General features: G+C 41.3%; 1 protein-coding gene across 2 annotated transcripts in view; it reads right to left on the bottom strand.

Moving 5' to 3' along the window:
* Positions 1-5,612: 5,612 nt before the first annotated feature.
* LOC141271774 (uncharacterized) overlaps positions 5,613-19,427 on the bottom strand; it is a 52,656-nt gene continuing 38,841 nt past the window's right edge. For both annotated transcript variants that reach the window (XM_073681897.1, XM_073681898.1), the window contains one exon: positions 5,613-8,920. In XM_073681897.1, coding sequence (XP_073537998.1) covers positions 7,002-8,920 — 1,919 coding nt within the window. In that variant the 3' untranslated portion in view covers positions 5,613-7,001. The remainder of the gene's footprint in view (positions 8,921-19,427) is intronic.

The following is a 19,427-nucleotide window of genomic DNA, read 5'->3' as shown; positions in this document are numbered from 1 at the left end:
GTTATGAACTGCTACAAACACTAAGGAAAGATAGGAAAACTGTCCTTACAATAGGACTAAGCTGATTCCCTAAGATGCAGCGGGGGACCTGTTCCTTGTGAACAGACCCGCCTAAGTCCTCGGCTAGTCTGAAAGCAGACCTCTAGATATAAGGGAGGGGTCCCTACAAGAACTAAGGACTGGGATATAGTTGGACACCTCCTAGCAGAAATTGTAGCAGAGCAAAGACAAACAAACAAACAGAAGTACTAGTGGTCAAAAGACCAAGCAAACTACAGAGTAAGGTACAAGGCACCTGGCTAGCTTAAGAGTAAATGTAACACTGAAGTCCAGCAAGGCCAGGAGGGCAGAGCTGGATTAAATAGGCAAAAAGTCATGTGACCAGCAAAATAGAAAAAACTAACAGGAGGGTTCTAACAGTACCCCCTCTTCTATGAGGATCCTCCGGATCCTCCAGGCCCAGGTCTATCAGGAAACCTCCTGTGAAACGCTCCGACAAGTCTAGGAGCAGAGACATCATCCGCCCTTACCCAGGAGTTATCCTCGGGACCGAAACCTTTCCAAGCGACGAGATACTGCAATCTCCCTCTATGCCATCTAGAATTAAGAATGCGAGAAATTTCATATTCACCGTCTTCCTCCACCGGAGGAACAGAGACAGTGGCGTCCCTATCAGAAACATCAGTTTTTTTCAATAAAGAAACATGAAACACGGGATTAATCTTCCGGGTAGGAACCTCCAACCTAACAGCAGATTGGTTAACTACCTGAAGCACCTTAAACGGACCCACAAACTTCGGGCCCAATTTCTTAGAAGGAATCCTCAACCGCAGATTCCTAGAGGACAACCAAACCATGTCACCAACAGTAAACAAAACCTCTTGACGTTTCCTGTCAAAGTACCTCTTGGATTTTTTGTTCGCCTCTTGAAGATTACGACGTACATCAGTCCAAACTCCCTCCACATCACCGGAAAAATTCTCCTCCTCCGGCACAGCCGATACCAATTTGGAGAATGACCCAAACGACGGATGTCTCCCAGTACAACAAAAAAAAGGAGAACACCCAGCAGAAGAGGATGTATGGTTGTTAAGAGCAAATTCAGCCAGTGGCAGAAACTCAGACCACCCCTCTTGATTGTCAGCCACAAAACGCAAAAACTGTTCAACATCCTGGTTCTTTCTTTCAGTCTGTCCATTAGACTCAGGATGATAAACAGATGAAAATGACAAATGGACTCCCAACCTGTCACAAAAGGCACGCCAAAAACAAGCCACCAACTGAGGTCCCCTATCAGAAACAATGTCGGTAGGAACGCCATGGAGCCTGACAATTTCTTTAACAAAAGCCTTAGCGAGTGTCTTGGCGCAGGGCAGTTTGATGAAGGGAACCAAGTGACACATCTTGCTAAAACGGTCCACGACCACCCAGATAACAGTGAAACCCTCAGAGGCAGGAAGGTCAGTAATAAAATCCATAGCAAGATGTGTCCAAGGAGCACTAGGAACCTCCAGAGGGCAAAGCAACCCCGCAGCAGGAGCATGTGAAGACTTAGATCTAGTACACACAGTACATTGACGCACCCACTTAATGACTTCCTTCTGCCACCCAGGCCACCAAAAACTGCGACCTACAAGTCTCTTAGTCTCCGAAATTCCTGGATGACCTGCCAACCGAGACTCATGACACTCCACAAACAAATCTCTCCTAAAGTTCCTAGGCACAAACAACCTCCCATGGGGAGTGTTAGATGGGGCATCCTCCTGGGCTTTCAGAATCCCATCTTCCAAAACGGAGTCCAATGCTGCTATCACAACACCTTCCTGTAAAATGCTCTCCTCCTCCTCGGTACCAACAATGGGAGAAAAACTGCGAGACAAAGCATCAGCTTTTACATTCTTGGTACTCGGAATGTAAGTAACAGAAAAATTAAACCGTGAAAAAAAAAGTGCCCACCTAGCCTGACGGGCATTCAAGCGCTTGGCAGCATCAAGATAGATCAGATTCTTATGATCAGTAAAAACCTGAATGGGAAATTTAGCACCTTCCAAGAGATGACGCCAATGTTCAAATGCGAGTTTAATCGCCAGCAATTACCGATTACCGACATTGTAATTAAGTTCGGTCTCAGAAAATTTTTTTGAAAAAAAAGCACAGGGATGTACTCCATCCTTATTTTCCTGAGACAAAACAGCACCGACCCCCACCGAAGAAGCATCAACCTCGACCAAAAAAGGCTTGGTCTCATCAGGCTGAATAAGGATGGGGGCAGAACTGAACCTCTCCTTGAGATACACAAAAGCTTCAATGGCCTCAGTAGTCCACTGGACCGTATTCGCACCTTTCCTGGTGAGATCGGTCAGCGGCTTAACAATCATAGAAAAATTCTTAATGAATTTTCTGTAATAATTGGCGAAACCCAAAAATCTCTGTATTGGTTTCAAACCAATAGGCCTAGGCCATTCCTGAACCGCCTGAACCTTCACCGGGTCCATCTCAAAGCCCTCGCTGGAGATAATGTAGCCCAAAAAACTAATTCTCTGCACAGCGAACTCACATTTCTCCAGCTTAGCAAAAAGTGAATTGTCGCTTAACAACTGCAATACCTCACGTACGCTCTGCCAATGAGACTCCAGATCCGGCGCAAAAATCAAAATGTCATCCAAATACACCACCACATTCTTACCGATCAACGGTCTTAGGATGTCAATAAGGTTCTGAAAAAACGCTGGTGCGTTGGTAAGACCAAAGGGCATAACCAGATTCTCAAAATGACCCACTGGAGTGTTAAAAGCAGTTTTCCACTCATCACCTTCCTTCATACGTAACAAATTGTATGCCCCCCGGAGATCAATCTTAGAGAACCACTTGGCCCCCACTAACTGGTTAAACAAGTCAGAAATTAATGGCAGTGGGTAGGAATTGCGTACTGTAATTTTATTAATTTCGCGAAAGTCCAGACATGGACGTAAACCGCCGTCCTCTTTTTTTACAAAAAAGAATCCAACAGCCACAGGTGACTTAGAAGGTCTAATGTGACCGGCGGCCAAGCTTGTCTGTATGTATTCCTCCAAGGCCTTTCTCTCAGGGATAGTAAGAGTAAATAAGCGACTCTTGGGAAGAGTTGCTCCAGAGACAAACTCAATAGTACAATCATAGTCCCTATGAGGAGGCAAAACTTGCGCTTCCTCCTCAGAAAAAACCTTCCAAAAATCCTGAATAGGTACAGGTAATTCCCCTCTTTCCACAGCAGCAATGCGACCGTTGCAACATCTATCATAACACTTAGGACTCCAAGACTTAATTTCATTGGTAGACCAGTCCAGTACAGGATTGTGCAATTTTAACCAAGGTAACCCCAAAACCACTGGAGCAGGCAAATTATTAAATACTGCCAAATCCAAATTCTCTTGGTGGATACCATTAATGGTGAGGGGAAATTCAAAAACCTTGCGAGTAATACCTTTCAAGGGAGAGCCATCAACAGCAACCACAGAAATAGGAGATGACAAACGTTTGGTTTCTAATTTAAATTTTTCAAAAAAAACCTCATCAATCACATTGAGTGTAGAACCACAATCCACAAATACCCGAAATTCAATCAACTCCTCCTGGAATGAGGTGCTTCCAGAAAGAAATACTCCTTTTGAGTTTAAACAAGCTATGCGGGCGTAACTGACCTCTTTTTTTTTTCTTTGTTCAAACGAAGCACACAGTTCTTAATAAAGTGGTCAGATTTACCGCAATAAAAACACAATCCTTTAGCAAACCTGCGATCTTTTTCCTGAGAGTGGGGTGACATCGCCCCAATCTCCATCGGTTCTCCATCCTCCGAACAGACCCTCTGAAAACTAGGAGCTGCCATAGCAATAGATTTCTCTTCATTACTCCTAGCACGCAGTCTCCTGTCCACACGTATGGCTAATTGCATTGCCTCCTGCAAGGTTCCAGGTTTTGGGAAGGCAATCAGCAGATCCTTAACCCTTTCACCAAGACCATCAAGAAACAAACATTTTAATGCTGAGTCATTCCATTCCACTTCATCTGACCATCTTCTGAAGTATGTACAATAATTTTCCACATCACCTGATCCCTGCTTCAAACGTCTTAATTCAGTTTCAGCAGATGAGACTCGATCAGGATCATCATACAACAACCCCATAGCAGAAAAAAAATCTTCCACAGATCTAAAACAAGGATCATTAGGTTGTAGAGAAAAGGCCCATCCCTGTGGTTCTTTGCGCAAAAGTGACATTATAAACCCAATGCGCTGTGATTCATTCCCCAAGGATCTGGGTCTTAAACGAAAATATAATAAACAAGCGTTTTTAAAGGAAAAAAAATCTTGCCGTTTACTATAAAAAAAATCTGGTAGTCCTACCTTCGGTTCGACAAAATGCGCTCCAGGACAGCTACTCACGTGTTGCTGGAGCTCGGCCACCTCCAAAGACAGTCCCTGCAGGCGTTGAGCCAACTCCTGAACCGACACCATGCTGAAATCAGGATTTCTTTCCTTAGAGTGTTTTATTTTTGGGCTGGACTTACGATTATGAACTGCTACAAACACTAAGGAAAGGTAGGAAAACTGTCCCTACAATAGGACTAAGCTGATTCCCTACGATGCAGCGGGGGACCTGTTCCTTGTGAACAGACCCGCCTAAGTCCTCGGCTAGTCTGAACGCAGACCTATAGATATAAGGGAGGGGTCCCTACAAGAACTAAGGACTGGGATATAGTTGGACACCTCCTAGCAGAAATTGTAGCAGAGCAAAGACAAACAAACAAACAGAAGTACTAGTGGTCAAAAGACCAAGCAAACTACAGAGTAAGGTACAAGGCACCTGGCTAGCTTAAGAGTAAATGTAACACTGAAGTCCAGCAAGGCCAGGAGGGCGGAGCTGGATTAAATAGGCAAAAAGTCATGTGACCAGCAAAATAGAAAAAAATAACAGGAGAGTTCTAACAGTACAGGCTTGGAGTCCGGGGGGTGCCAAGAAATCCCCGCCTATGTGCTTATTGTTCCCCTAAATCCCCGCATATATGCTTATTCATCATATTCCCCCCCCTCCCCTGTTTTGTACAGGCCTGGCGTCCGGGGGACGCCAAGAAATCCCTGCTCATCGGTTTATTATTGCCCAAAATACCCGCCTATATGCTTATTTATCACATCCCCCCCTCCACTGCACCTCACAGGGCCCTGTGACGTGCACTGTTCTCCCACTTTTGCCAGGCATGCGCAAAGCGCCGCTCACATATAGCGCGCTTTGCTTCATCCCAGCCCAGTCTCTCTGTGCTCTGTGCCACAGGTTTCTATTGCACAGGCGCCGGGAAGTCACTGTCACTTCCTGGCGCCTGCGCAATAGAACCCTGCGGCGCAGTGCACGTAGACATGGGGCCGGGATGAAGGAAAGCGTGCTCTATGGCAGCGGCGCTTTGCGCATGCCCGGCACAAGTGGGAGAACAGTGCACGTCACAGGGCCCTGTGAGGTGCAGTGGAGGGGGTGATGTGATAAATAAGCATATAGGCGGGTATTTTGGGCAATAATAAACCGATGAGCAGGGATTTCTTGGCGTCCCCCGGACACCAGGCCTGTACAAAACAGGATTGATTATAAAGCTTTTCTCGGCACTCAAACCTCTACTATTGGCCATACAGGTATGTATAGATTTACTTATGAATGCCCATAGTAGAGGTCTGATAACTCCAAAGTGGTGACAGATTCCCTTTAAATGCCGCTGTCATACTCTGACAGCGGCATTTAATAGCCACACCGGAAGCGCGTCAGAAACCACGCCCATCGGCGCCCAGCGATCATGTGACAGGCACGCATGACAACCCAGGGTCTGCAGAAGACCCCTGTCATCATAGATGAGCATTTTCGTTACATACAGCAGGGTTGAAGCCCTGCTATGTGTAGCACAAGCGATCAGATGATCGCAGCTTCTAGTCTCCCATGGAGACTATTGAAAAAAGTAAAATAAAAAGAAATAAAGTTTTTAAGTATATAAAACATTTTTTTTTAAATATGAAAAGTTCAAATCACACCCCTTTCACCACATTCAAAATAAAACAATTAATAATCAATATAAAAAATACACGTTTGGAGTCTCCGCGTTCAGAATCGCACGATCAAGCAATATAAAAAAAGAATTAATCTGATCAGTAAACGGCGTAACGAGAAAAATGAATTAAAATGCCAGATTCGTTTTTTGGCGGCTGCAACATTGCATTAAAATGCAATAACAGGCAGTCAAAATATCATATCTACACCAAGATGGTATCACTGAAAATGTTAGCTCGGTGCGCAAAAAATAAGCCCTCACACACCCCCAGATTCCGAAAAAATGGAGACACTATGAGTCTCAGAAAATGTCGCTATTTTTTTTGCAAACTTTGGATTTTTTTTCACCACTTAAATAAAAAAAAAGAACTTATACATGTTTGGTATCTACGAACTAATGACCTGGAGAATAATAATGGCAGGTCAGTTTTAGCATTTAGTGAACATGGTAAGAAAAAAAACATTTGTGGATTTACACTTTTTTTGCAATTTCACTGCATTTGGAATTTTTTTCCTATTGCCCAGTACAATATATGGTAAAATCAATGGTGTTATTCAAAAGTACAACTCGTCCCACAAAAGGCAAGCCCTCACATGGCCATATTGACGGAAAAATAAAAAAAGTTATGGCTCTGGGAAGAAGGGCAGCAAAAAACGAACACGCAAAAACCCAAGGTGGTGAAGGGGTAAATATGAGTGAGTTGAGGTGAAATTGAAGGCCAAGTCAAAATGTACCTGCTTGGCCATGGAACCCATGGAGTGATCTCCTGACATCGCATAGTTTTGGTGCAAATATTATTGCCATAGGAATTTTTGTCAGTTTGTGGCTGAGTTGCTATGGTTTCCAAAATGCCTCCAAAAATGCAGACTACATGGCTAAAAACATGAATTCAACAATTTTCAATAAAACATTTCTTATCTTCTACATATAAGAATAGCTTATCCCCAGTGAGTTTTCTGATGTTTGAGAAGATGTGATTTCAGAGTAAAACATTTTACACATTCTGAACAAGAAAATGGCTTTTCTCCTGTGTGAGTTTTTTGATGTTGAAGAAAACGTGATTTGAAGGCAAAACATTTCCCACATTCTGAACATGAAAATGGGTTGTACGTTCTGTGAATTCTTTGATGTGTAACAAGATTTGAGTGACCTGCAAAACATTTCCCACATTCTGAACAGGAAAATGGCTTGTCCGTTGTGTGGATTCTTTGATGTGTAACAAGATTTGAGTAACTTGCAAAACATTTCCCACATTCTGAACAGGAAAATGGCTTTTCTCCAGTATGAGTTCTTTGATGTGTAACAAGATTTGAGTAACCTGCAAAACATTTCCCACATTCTGAACAGGAAAATGGCTTTTCTCCAGTATGAGTTCTTTGATGTATAAGAAGATGTGACTTAAGGGTAAAACATTTCCCACATTCTAAACAGGAAAATGGCTTTTCCCCTGTGTGAGTTCTCTGATGTTGCTGAAGATGTGATTTCAGGGTAAAATGTTTCCCACATTCTGAACATGAAAACAGCTTTTCGCCTGTGTGAATTCTCCTATGTATCACAAAATAGGATTTGTCTTTAAAACATTTCCCACATTCTGCACAGTAAAATGGCTTCTTCCCTGTGTGAATTCTCCTATGCCTCAAAAGATCTGATTTATCTGTAAAACATTTCCCACATTCTGCACAGGGAAAAGGTTTCTCCCCTGTGTGAGTTCTTAGATGTATAAGAAGATCTGATTTAAAGGTAAAACATTTCTCACATTCTGAACATGAATATGTCTTTTCCCTTGTATGAGTTTTATGATGTGCAGCAAGATTTGATTTACCTGCAAAACATTTCCCACATTCTGAACATGAAAATGGCTTCTCCCCTGTGTGAATTCTTTGATGTTGGAGAAGACGTGATTTGACAGGAAAACATTTCCCACATTCTGAACATGAAAATGGCTTCTCCCCTGTGTGAATTCTTTTATGTTTTACAAGAACTGATTTAGCTGTAAAACATTTCCCACATTCTGAACAAGAAAATGGCTTTTCCCCTGTGTGGGTTTTTTGATGTTGAAGAAAACGTGATTTGAAGGTAAAACATTTCCCACATTCTGAACATGAAAATGGCTTGTCCGTTGTGTGAATTCTTTGATGTTTAAGAAAGCGTGATCTGAAGATAAATTTTTTCCCACATTCTGAACAGAAATATGGCTTCTCCCTTCTGTGAGTTTTCTGATGTGTAACAAGATTTGAGTAACCTGCAAAGCATTTGCCACATTCTGAACAGGAAAATGGCTTCTCTCCAGTATGAGTTCTTTGATGTAAAAGAAGACGTGATTTGAGGGTAAAACATTTCGCACATTCTGAACAGGAATATGGCTTCTCCCCTGTGTGAATTCTTAGATGTGTGACAAGACCTGCTTTCTGATTAAAACATTTCCCACATTCTAAACATGGAAACATCTTCTCACCTGTGTGACTTCTCTGATGTAAACTAAGATTTGATTTACTTACAAAACATTTCCCACATTCAGAACATGAAAATGGTTTCTCACCTGTGTGACTTCTCTGATGTAAAATCAGTTTTGACCTACATGCAAAACATTTCCCACATTCTGAACATGAAAATGGCTTCTCTGCTGTAAGAGCACTTTTAATGTCCCTTTTGTGAGTTTTATTTTTTTTAATAGTGTGTGATGAAGCAGAATATATGACCTGTTTAATAGGATCAGATGATTGATCTTTGCTGTGAAGGGATGATGGTAAGTCTGGGATAATGGGATACACTTGATTTGTATCTCGTTTGATATCACGTTCTTTAGAGTTAAAAATTGAAGACGTCAGCTGTCCCTTTGATCTCCTGTCACCGTCATCTGCCAAGAATTAAAGCAATTAATATTTTTTAGATAAAACATCCTTAAAAATTACATTTTTACAACATTACTATATAAAATGTCCACAGAAATTGCAAGTTATGTAGAAAAATATTTTTTTTCCCAAAAACAGTTCACAGTATATTAGTAGATCTCAGAGCAGGATCCAGTAGATCATGATGTTCATCCCTCATTGTTCATTTTGCCTCTCAAATATTGGAATAATAAGCCACCAAATACTGTTATGTAGGCGAAAATTATACCAATAAAATTTCTACACGACCAATGGAAAAATAGAGGTTTCCACATGACTATTAGCTGAAAGACTCTTGAAAAACAACATGGATTCAATAATCCAATAGAGCAAAATCCGCGCTCCCAAAGCCAAATGTCCCGTTTTCTTCTGAGTCTTGCAGTTTTTCAAACTCTGTTAGTATCCACGTTTGGCATTGCTGAAGTAGGAAGAACCGACATAAAAAGGAGTGTGTGTCTTCAGAAGCACGGGCTGGGCACTATATGTTGGGTATTAAAATGGCATAGTTGCAATTTTTACCCTGCAACATCCACTGTTTGCTAATTTCCAGTTGACTTCATGAGAAATTGCAAAATAAATTGTAGGGTCCATTTTTCCTGTGACACCTTGTGAAAATGAAAAAAAAAAATCAAGGCTACATCAACATTTTTTTAGTGGAAAAAAAAATATTTGTAATATCTGCATTCTACTTTTTTTTGTTAATTAGTGTTAATTACTAGTGATGAGCGAGCATGGTCGTTGCTCGAGATTTACGAGCATGCTCAGGCGAGCACCTATTATCTTCAGCGTGCTCAGGGGTTAAGTTTTCGTCACTCCATGAACATGATTTACGACTGTTTGACAGCTTTAATACATGTGAGGAATGTTGAAAAAAACAGGCATTCCTCACATGTATTAAAGCTGTCAAACAGTCGCAAATCATGTTCATGGAGCGACGAAAACGTAACCCCCGAGCAAGCTGAAGATAATAGTTGCTCGCCCGAGCATGCTCGTAAATCTCGAGCAACGAGCATGCTCGATCATCACTATTAATTACACTCAACCTGAATGTAGTTTTTGCTATTATTAGGAGTGTAATTTTCAAAAATCTACTCCCCTCCAAGTCACTTTAACACCTTCACCTCTGAGCATGTTTTCACCTTCATGACCGGGCCAAATTTTACTGTACTTTATGATAGTGGTAAAATTTCTTTGATATGACTTCCGTTTATTTGTGAAAAAAACACACGGAAATTTGGCGAAAATTTTGCACTTTTAAAACTTTTCATTTTTATGCCCAACCCCTTTAAACCTTGGGGCGTATTAGTACGCCCCAGGCCATCACCCCCAGTTCAGTGAGGGCTCCGGCGTTGAGCCCGCACTGAACCGGGCACATGTCAGCTGATTCTTACAGCTGACATGTGCCCGCAACAGCCGCGGATGGAATCGCGATCCACCCGTGGCTATTAACCAGTTAAACGCTGCTGTCAATCTCTGACAGCGGCATTTAACAGCGCCGCGCTGGAAGCATGGCCTTAGCCCCGCCCATCAGTGACCCCGTCACGTGATCGCGGGTCACTGATGGGTGGGCATGACAACCCGGGGTCAGCAGCAGACTCCTGTGGTTGTCATGTCTCGCTAGCTATGAGCGCCACTTAGTGGTCAGCGCTCATAGCACAGGAGCATTTCTCCTGCATACAGGCGATCTGCTCGTCGCCTGTATGCAGTAGAAACAATCAGGAAACTGCAGCTTCTAGTCTCCTATGGAGACTATTGAAGCAAGCAGAAAGTGTAAAAAAAATGGTTTTAAACATATAAAAAAAATAAAAAAAAATATAAAAGTTTAAATCACCCCCCTTTTGCCCCATTCAAAATAAAATAATAAAAAAGTAGTCCCACATACACATATTTGGTATCGCCGCGTTCAGAATCGCCCGATCTATCAATATAAAAAAAGAATTAATCCGATCGGTAAACAGCGTAAGGAGAAAAAAATTCTAAACGCCAGAATTACGTTTTTTTTGGTCGTCGAAACATTGCAATAAAATGCAATAATGGGCGATCAAAACATCGGATTCATCCCAAAATGGTATCAATAAAAAGTCAGCTCGGCGCGCAAAAAATAAGCCCTCACCCGGCCCCAGATCATGAAGAATGGTGATGCTAGGGGTCTAGGAAAATGCCGCCATTTTTTAGCAAACTTTAGATTTTTGTTTCACCATTTAAATAAAATAGAACCTATACATGTTTGGTGTCTACGAACTCGGAATGACCTGGAGAATAATAATGGCAGGAATTGCATTTTTTTTTGCAATTTCACCGAACTTGGAATTTTTTTCCCGTTTTGCAGTACATGCTATGGTAAAACCAGTGATGGCGTTTAAAAGTACAACTCGTCCCGCAAAAAATAAGCCCTCACATGGCCATATTGACCGAAAAATAAAAAGGCTATGGCTCTGGGAAGAAGGGGAGCAAAAAACGAAAAAGGAAAAACCCAAGGTCCTTAAGGGGTTAAATCAGAGAGTTACGGTATGTCATACAAAATAGTTAATAAATAACATTTCCCACATGTCTAATTTATATCAGCACAAATTTTTAAACATTTTTTTGTTAGGAAGTTATAAGGGTTAAAAGTTGACCAGCAATTTCTAATTTTTCCAACAAAATTTACAGAACCATTTCTTTAGGGACCACATCACATTTGAAGTGAATTTGAGGGGTGTATATGACAAAAAATACCCAAAAGTGACACCATTCTAAAAATTGAACCTCTCAAGGTGCTCAAAACTACATTCAAGAAGTTTATTAACCCTTCAGGTGCTTCACAGGAATTAATCCAATAGAGCAAAATCCGCTCATGGAATCAATGGTGATATAAAAATAAATAACAATAATAATAATAATAATAATGGAATGTGGAAGGAAAAAATAAACATTTAACTTTTTTTCACAAAATTGTTACTTTAGACCCAAATTTTTCAATTTCCAAAAGGGTAACAGGAGAAAATAGACCCCAGAATTTGTTGTGCAATTTCTCCTGAGCTTCTCTTGAGTGCGATACCCAATATGTGAAGGAAAACCACTGTTCGAGCGCACGGCACAGCTTGGAAGGGAAGAAGAGCCACTTGACTTTTTGAATGCAAAATTTGCTGGAATAATTAGCGGACACCATCTCGCGTTTGGAGAGCCCCTGATGTGCCTAAACACTGGAAACTCCCCACAAGTGACACCATTTTGGAAACTAGACCCCTTAAGGAACTTATCTAGATGTGTGGACCCCAAGTGCTTCACAGAAGTTTATCATGTAGAGTCATGAAAAGAAAAAATCCCATTTTTCCACAAAAATGTTCTTTTAGTCCCAAATGTTTTATTTTCACAAGGGTAACAGGAGAAAATGGACCCCAAAATCTGTTGTGCAATTTCTCCTGAGCACGCAGATACCCCATATGTGGCAGGGCTCAGCAAAGGATTGACGTTTTGGGATGCAGATTTTGATGGAATTGTCTGCGGGTTTCATGTCTCATTTGGAGAGCCCCTGATATGCTTAAACAATAGAAAACCCCACAAGTGACCCATTTTGAAAACTAGAACCCTCAAGGAATTTATTTAGATGTGTGGTGAGCCTTTTAAACCCACAGGTGCTTCACAGAATTTTACAAAATGGATCTATAAAAATGAAAAAAACATATTTTTCCCACAAAAATGTTGCTTTAGCCCCAATTTTTTTTATTTGCACAAGGATAGCAGGAGAAAATGGACCCCAATATTTGTTGTGCAATTTCTCCTGAGTACACCGGTACACCATATGTGGTCGAAAACTACTTTTGGAGGCACAGTGCAAAGCTCAGAAGGGAAGAAGCACCAGATTTTGCTGGACTGGTTTGAGGGTGTCATATCACGTTAGCAGAGCAGCCAGAACAGCAGAACACCGCATAAGAGACCTCATTTTACAAACTACACCTCTCAATGAATTCATCTAGGAGTGCAGTGATCATATTGACACCACAGGTGGGTCACAGAATTTATACCACTGGGCAGAGAAGAAAAAAATAATTACATTTTTACCACCAAAATTTTATTTTAGCCCCAGATTTTACATTTTCACACTGAGACATGGGTAAAAATGTCACCAAAATTTGTCCCACAATTTCTGCTGAATGTAGAAATACCCCATATGTGGCTATACAGTACTGCTTAGCCACACGACGAGACTCCGGAGGGATGGAGAGCTATTTGCCTCCTGGAGCGCAGATTAACCTCTTGAAGCTCATCAAGAGAATGCCAAGAGTGTGCAAAGCAGTAATCAAAGCAAAAGGTGGCTACTTTGAAGAACCTAGAATATAATACATATTTTCAGTTGTTTCACACTTTTTTGCTAAGTATATAATTCCACATGTGTTAATTCATAGTTTTGATGCCTGAATGTACAATTTTCATAGTCAGGAAAATACAGAAAAATCTTTAAATGAGAAGGTGTGTCCAAACTTTTGGTCTGTACTGTATATATACAGGGGTTGGACAAAATAATGGAAACACCTTGAAACATCAACAAAAGTTAGTTTAATATGGTGTAGGTCCACCTTTTGCGGCGATTACAGCCTCAATTCTCCGAGGTATGGATTCATACAAGGTGTGAATTATTTCCAAAGGAATTTTAGCCCATTCTTTAGTTAATACACCCTCCAGTTCTTTGAGCGACGATGGCGGCAGAAATCGACGTCTAACTTGAATCTCTAAAATCGACCATAAATGCTCAATAATGTTGAGGTCTGGGGATTGTGGGGGCCAGATGAGATGCTCAACTTCATTAGAATGTTCCTCGTGCCATGCTTTAACGATTCTAGCTGTATGAATTGGTGCATTATCATCCTGAAAGATGGCGTTCCCTTCCGGGAACAGTGCTTGAACCATAGGATGCACTTGGTCGCCCAAAATGTCTAAATAATCTCGGCTGTTAATTCTTCCATGAAGGGATATCATTGGTGCGGAGGATCTCCATGAAACAGCACCCCAGATCATCACAGAACCTCCACCATGTTTTACGGTTGGGAGAAGGCGGTCTGGATGGAATCCTTCTTTCAGCTGTCTAAAGATAACACTCGGCCGGAGGTCGGAAAAAGGGTAAAAGATGATTCGTCGTAGAATATCACGTTTCCACTGCTCGAGGGACCAATTCTGGAGGTTTCTACACCACTCTAAACGCTTGGAAACATTTGTCATTGAGAGCAGCGGTTTTCTAATTGCAGTTCTTCCGTGGAATCCAGATTTGTGCAGCTCCCAACGAACAGTTTTCATGGAAACTGGGTTCAGTGGGTGTTCATTGAGCTCAGCAGTGATTTTCGGAGCTGTGGTCTTGCGATCCTCTCTCACAATTCGCTTTAGAGTCTGACGGTCTCTCTCAGTTAACTTCGACTTTCGGCCAGACCTGTGCTTTGCTGCGGACGTTTTTCCTTCTCTTTCAAACGCAGTCATTACTTTGGAGACAGTACCTCTTGAGACGCCAAGCATTCAGGCACTTTCTGTTACACTAGCGCCTGCCATAAGAGCACCAACAATTTGTCCTCTTTGAAAATCCGAGAGGTCTGCCATTGGTATCAGGTTCTCATCAATGTTCTTACAATTTTGCAAAACAAACAGTTAATTTACATACACATATCACATAACACAAATAATCAATGACAAAACATTACCATATGTCACGGTTTGCATGTTTATAACATGTTCGAATATTAGGTGTTTCCATTATTTTGTCCAACCCCTGTATATATATATATATATATATATATATATATACACACAGTACAGACCAAAAGTTTGGACACACCTTCTCATTTAAAGATTTTTCTGTATTTTCATGACTATGAAAATTGTACATTCACACTGAAGGTATCAAAACTATGAATTAACACATGTGGAATTATATACTTGACAAAAAAGTGTGAAACAACTGAAAATATGTCTTATATTCTAGGTTCTTCAGAGTAGCCACCTTTTACTTTGATGACTGCTTTGCACACTCTTGGCATTCTCTTGATGAGCTTCAAGAGGTAGTCACCGGAAATGGTTTTCACTTCACAGGTGTGCCCTGTCAGGTTTAATAAGTGGGATTTCTTGCCTTATAAATGCGGATGGGACCATCAGTTGTGTTGTTCAGAAGTCTGGTGGATACACAGCTGATAGTCCTACTGAATAGACTGTTAGAATTTGTATTATGGTAAGAAAAAAGCAGCTAAGTAAAGAAAAACGAGTGGCCATCATTACTTTAAGAAATGAAGGTGAGTCAGTTCGAAAAATTGGGCAAACTTTGAAAGTGTCCCCAAGTGCAGTTGCAAAAACCATCAAGCGCTACAAAGAAACTGGCTCACATGAGGACCGCCCCAGGAAAGGAAGACCAAGAGTCACCCCTGCTTCTGAGGATAAGTTTATCCGAGTCACCAGTCTCAGAAATCGCAGGTTAACAGCAGCTCAGATTAGAGACCAGGTCAATGCCACACAGAGTTCTAGCAGCAGACACATCTCTACAACAACTGTTAAGAGGAGACTTCGTGCAGCAGGCCTTCATGGTAAAATAGCTGCTAGGAAACACTGCTAAGGACAGGCAACAAGCAGAAGAGACTTGTTTGGGCTAAAGAACACAAGGAATGGACATTAGACCAGTGGAAATCTGTGCTTTGGTCTGATGAGTCCAAATTTGAGATCTTTGTTTCCAACCACCGTGTCTTTGTGCGACGCTGAAAAGGTGAGCGGATGAACTCTACATGCCTGGTTCCCACCGTGAAGCATGGAGGAGGAGGTGTGATGGTGTGGGGGAGCTTTGCTGTTTACACTGTTGGGGATTTATTCAAAATTGAAGGCATACTGAACCAGCATGGCTACCACAGCATCTTGCAGCGGCATGCTATTCCATCCGGTTTGCGTTTAGTTGGACCATCATTTATTTTTCAACAGGACACTGACCCCAAACACACCTCCAGGCTGTGTAAGGACTATTTGACCAAGAAAGAGAGTGATGGGGTGCTACGCCAGATGACCTGGCCTCCACAGTCACCAGACCTGAACCCAATCGAGATGGTTTGGGGTGAGCTGGACCGCAGAGTGAAGGCAAAAGGGCCAACAAGTGCTAAGCATCTCTGGGAACTCCTTAAAGAATGTTGGAAGACCATTTCCGGTGACTAGCTCTTGAAGCTCATCAATAGAATGCCAGGAGTGTGCAAAGCAGTCATCAAAGCAAAAGGTGGCTACTTTGAAGAACAAAGAATATAAGACATATTTTCAGTTGTTTCACACTTTTTTTGTAAAGTATATAATTCCACATGTGTTAATTCATAGTTTTGATGCCTTCAGTGTGAATGTACAATTTTCATAGTCATGAAAATACAGAAAAATCTTTAAATGAGGTGTGTCCAAACTTTTGGTCTGTACTGTATATATATATATATATATATATATATATATATATATATATACACACGTGATAGATTGACTCACTCGGCTGCTTCCAACAGCAGACGCAGGAAAGTTTTCGTCTGTAGATTTATTTAAAACGGCATAAAGCACTACAGGTTCAACAGAATAAACACGGCCTCGCTGGCATAACGGCAAAACAAAAGATAAATGAAAGCACAGTCCATAGCATACGGCATTTGCCCGCTTACATTGCAGCACACTTCAGCTCATATTGATCTGAAGTTTCTGCTCTAAACACTCCAACAGAAAATACCCTTGAGGTGAAGATATGGTGAGTAGGCGTCCTGCCCATCTAACACCTACTCACAAAAAAAACAAAACAAAATGGCCGATTAACCTCTTCAGCACCTAACATGCTAGAAAAAAGCTTCTGAGTTTCACATCACTGAAGATAGCAACCTCTGTGACATATCTCCCCACACATACATCGCCAGTGACCCTGTCACAATATATACAGTTGTGCTCAAAAGTTTACATACCCCGGCGGAATTTTTGCTTTCTTGGCCTTGTTTCAGAGAATATGAATGATAACAAAAAACTTTTTCTCCACTCATGGTTATTGGTTGGATGAAGCCATTTATTGTCAAACTACTGTGTTTTCTCTTTTTAAATCTTAATGACAAGACAACCAAAAACATCCAAATGACCCTGATCAAAAGTTCACATACTCTGGTGATTTTGGCCTGATAACATGCACAGAATTTGACACAAATGGGTTTGAATGGCTATAAAGGTCACATCCTAACCTGTGACCTGTTTGCTTGTAATCAGTGTGTGTAAATAAAAGCTGAGTGAGTTTCTGGGCTCCAGACAGACTCTTGCATCTTTCATCCAGCCACTTACGTTTCTGGATTGTGAGTCATGGGGAAAGCAAAAGAATTGTCAACAGATCTACGGGAAAAGGTAGTTGAATTGTATAACACAGGAAAGGGATAGAAAAAGATATCCAAGGAATTGATAATGCCAGTCAGCAGTGTTCAAACTGATTAACAAATGGAAAATCAGGGGCTCTGTAAAAATCAAACAACAGTCAGGTAGACCAACAAAAATTTCGGCCACAACTGCCAGGAAAATTGTTCGGGATGCAAAGAAAAACCCACAAATAACATCAGCTGAAATTCAGGACTCTCTGAAAACTAGTGGTGTGGCTGTTTCAAAATGCACAATAAGGAGGCACTTGAAGAAAAATGGGCTGCATGGTCGAGTCGCCAGAAGAAAGCCATTACTGCGCAAATGCCACAAAGTATCTCTCCTACAATACGCCAAACAGCACAGAGACAAGCCTCAAAACTTCTGGAGCAAGGTAATTTGAAGTAATGAGACCAAAACTGAACTTTTTGGCCACAACCATAAACGTTACATTTGAAGAGAGGTCAACAAGAACTATGATGAAAGGAACACCATTCCTACAGTAAAGCACAGACATGGATCGCTGATGTTTTGGGGATGTGTGAGCTACAAAGGCACAGGAAACTTAGTAAAAGTTGAAGGAAAGATGAATGCAGCACGTTATCTGCAAATACTGGAGGCAAATTTGCACTCATCAGCCCGGAAGCTGCACATGGGACATACTTGGAATTTCCAACATGACAACGAACCAAAACACAAGGCCAAGTCGACCTGTCATTGGCTACAGCAGAACAAAGTGAAGGTTCTGGAGTGGCCATCTCAGTCTCCTGACCTCAATATCATTGAGCCACTCTGGGGAAATCTCAAGCGCGCAGATCATGCTAGACAGCCCAGGAATTTACAGGAACTGGAGGCTTTTTGCCAAGAAGAATGGACAGCTTTACCATCTGAGAAAATAAAGAACCTCATCCACAACTACCACAAAAGACTTCAAGCTGTCATTGATGTTAGAGGGGGCAATACATGGTATTAAGAACTGGGGTATGTGAACTTTAGATCAGGGTCATTTGGATGTTTTTTTTTATTATTTTGTGGGTTTTTTTATATTTAAAAAAAAATATTATTTTTTTTTCACTTTTTTACTTTGTCCCTTTATGGGACTTTCACTTTTTTCATACTGATCACTTATAACGCATAGAGATTCTGGTCATTCCTATGCCTTATAAACTGTCAGTGCTTCACTGACACACACAAACTTGTTACATCATGCTCTGATCATGATCTAGCAAGTTTGCTAGCTATGGTGACCCGGATGTCATCATGACCACATCGTGTCACCATGGCAACGATTGGGCCCTTGCGATGATGTCAGGGGCGCCTATCCAAGAGCAGAAGGACTTCCTCCCTGCCTGCTCCCTAAATGCTGTGATCGATATCGATCGCAGCATTTAGAGAATTAAAGTGGCGGAAGCGGTGCGGGCATCGCTCCTGGCACTGAGTGCTGGGTGACAGCTGTCAGAATTAGCTGATACCTTGAAACAATCGCCCGTGCACAGCCCCCTGTGCGCAGGCAATCACCATGACGTATATATGCTGCTTTGGTCGGGAAGTCCTTCCCGACTATGACGTGTATATACTGTAATTGTCAAGAAGGGATTAAAAGTAATTTGGTCAACAAAAAATAGATTTTGTGAATTTCCTTGAACAGAAGATATCTGGAAGTTAAAATTTTAAGCCTTTTCTAACATCCTAAACATAAGATTATTTGAAAAATGCTGCCGACGTAAAGTAGAAAAATGTAAATATTATTTATTAACTATTTTTTTCTGGTATCAATATTTGTTTTAAGAGCATACACATTCAATGTCTGAATAGTATTTCTAATTAGCTTAAATTGTTGGCAAATTTCAGATTTTTTTAAAAATAAAAGCAAAACAAATTAATCTTAAAATTACAACTAGCAAAGTACAATGTTTCACACAGGGAAAAAAAAAAATCTCAGAAATACTGAGATCAGGTAAAGCATTAAAAAGTTATCACCACACCGTAACACTAATGCCGGCACCACTGCATGATTCCCCATCCCTCTACATGAAGGGATGCCGACACTCACCGACCCGACCGCGTAGCGAGCTCTCCATCTCCTACCTGTCTGTGCACGCCGCACCGAATTCTCAG

This window comes from Phyllobates terribilis, unplaced genomic scaffold (assembly GCF_046119375.1).
Source record: "Phyllobates terribilis strain yellow unplaced genomic scaffold, ASM4611937v1 Scaffold_5__5_contigs__length_657084704, whole genome shotgun sequence".
Taxonomy (NCBI): domain Eukaryota; kingdom Metazoa; phylum Chordata; class Amphibia; order Anura; family Dendrobatidae; genus Phyllobates; species Phyllobates terribilis.
This window is presented reverse-complemented; position numbering and strand designations above follow the sequence as displayed.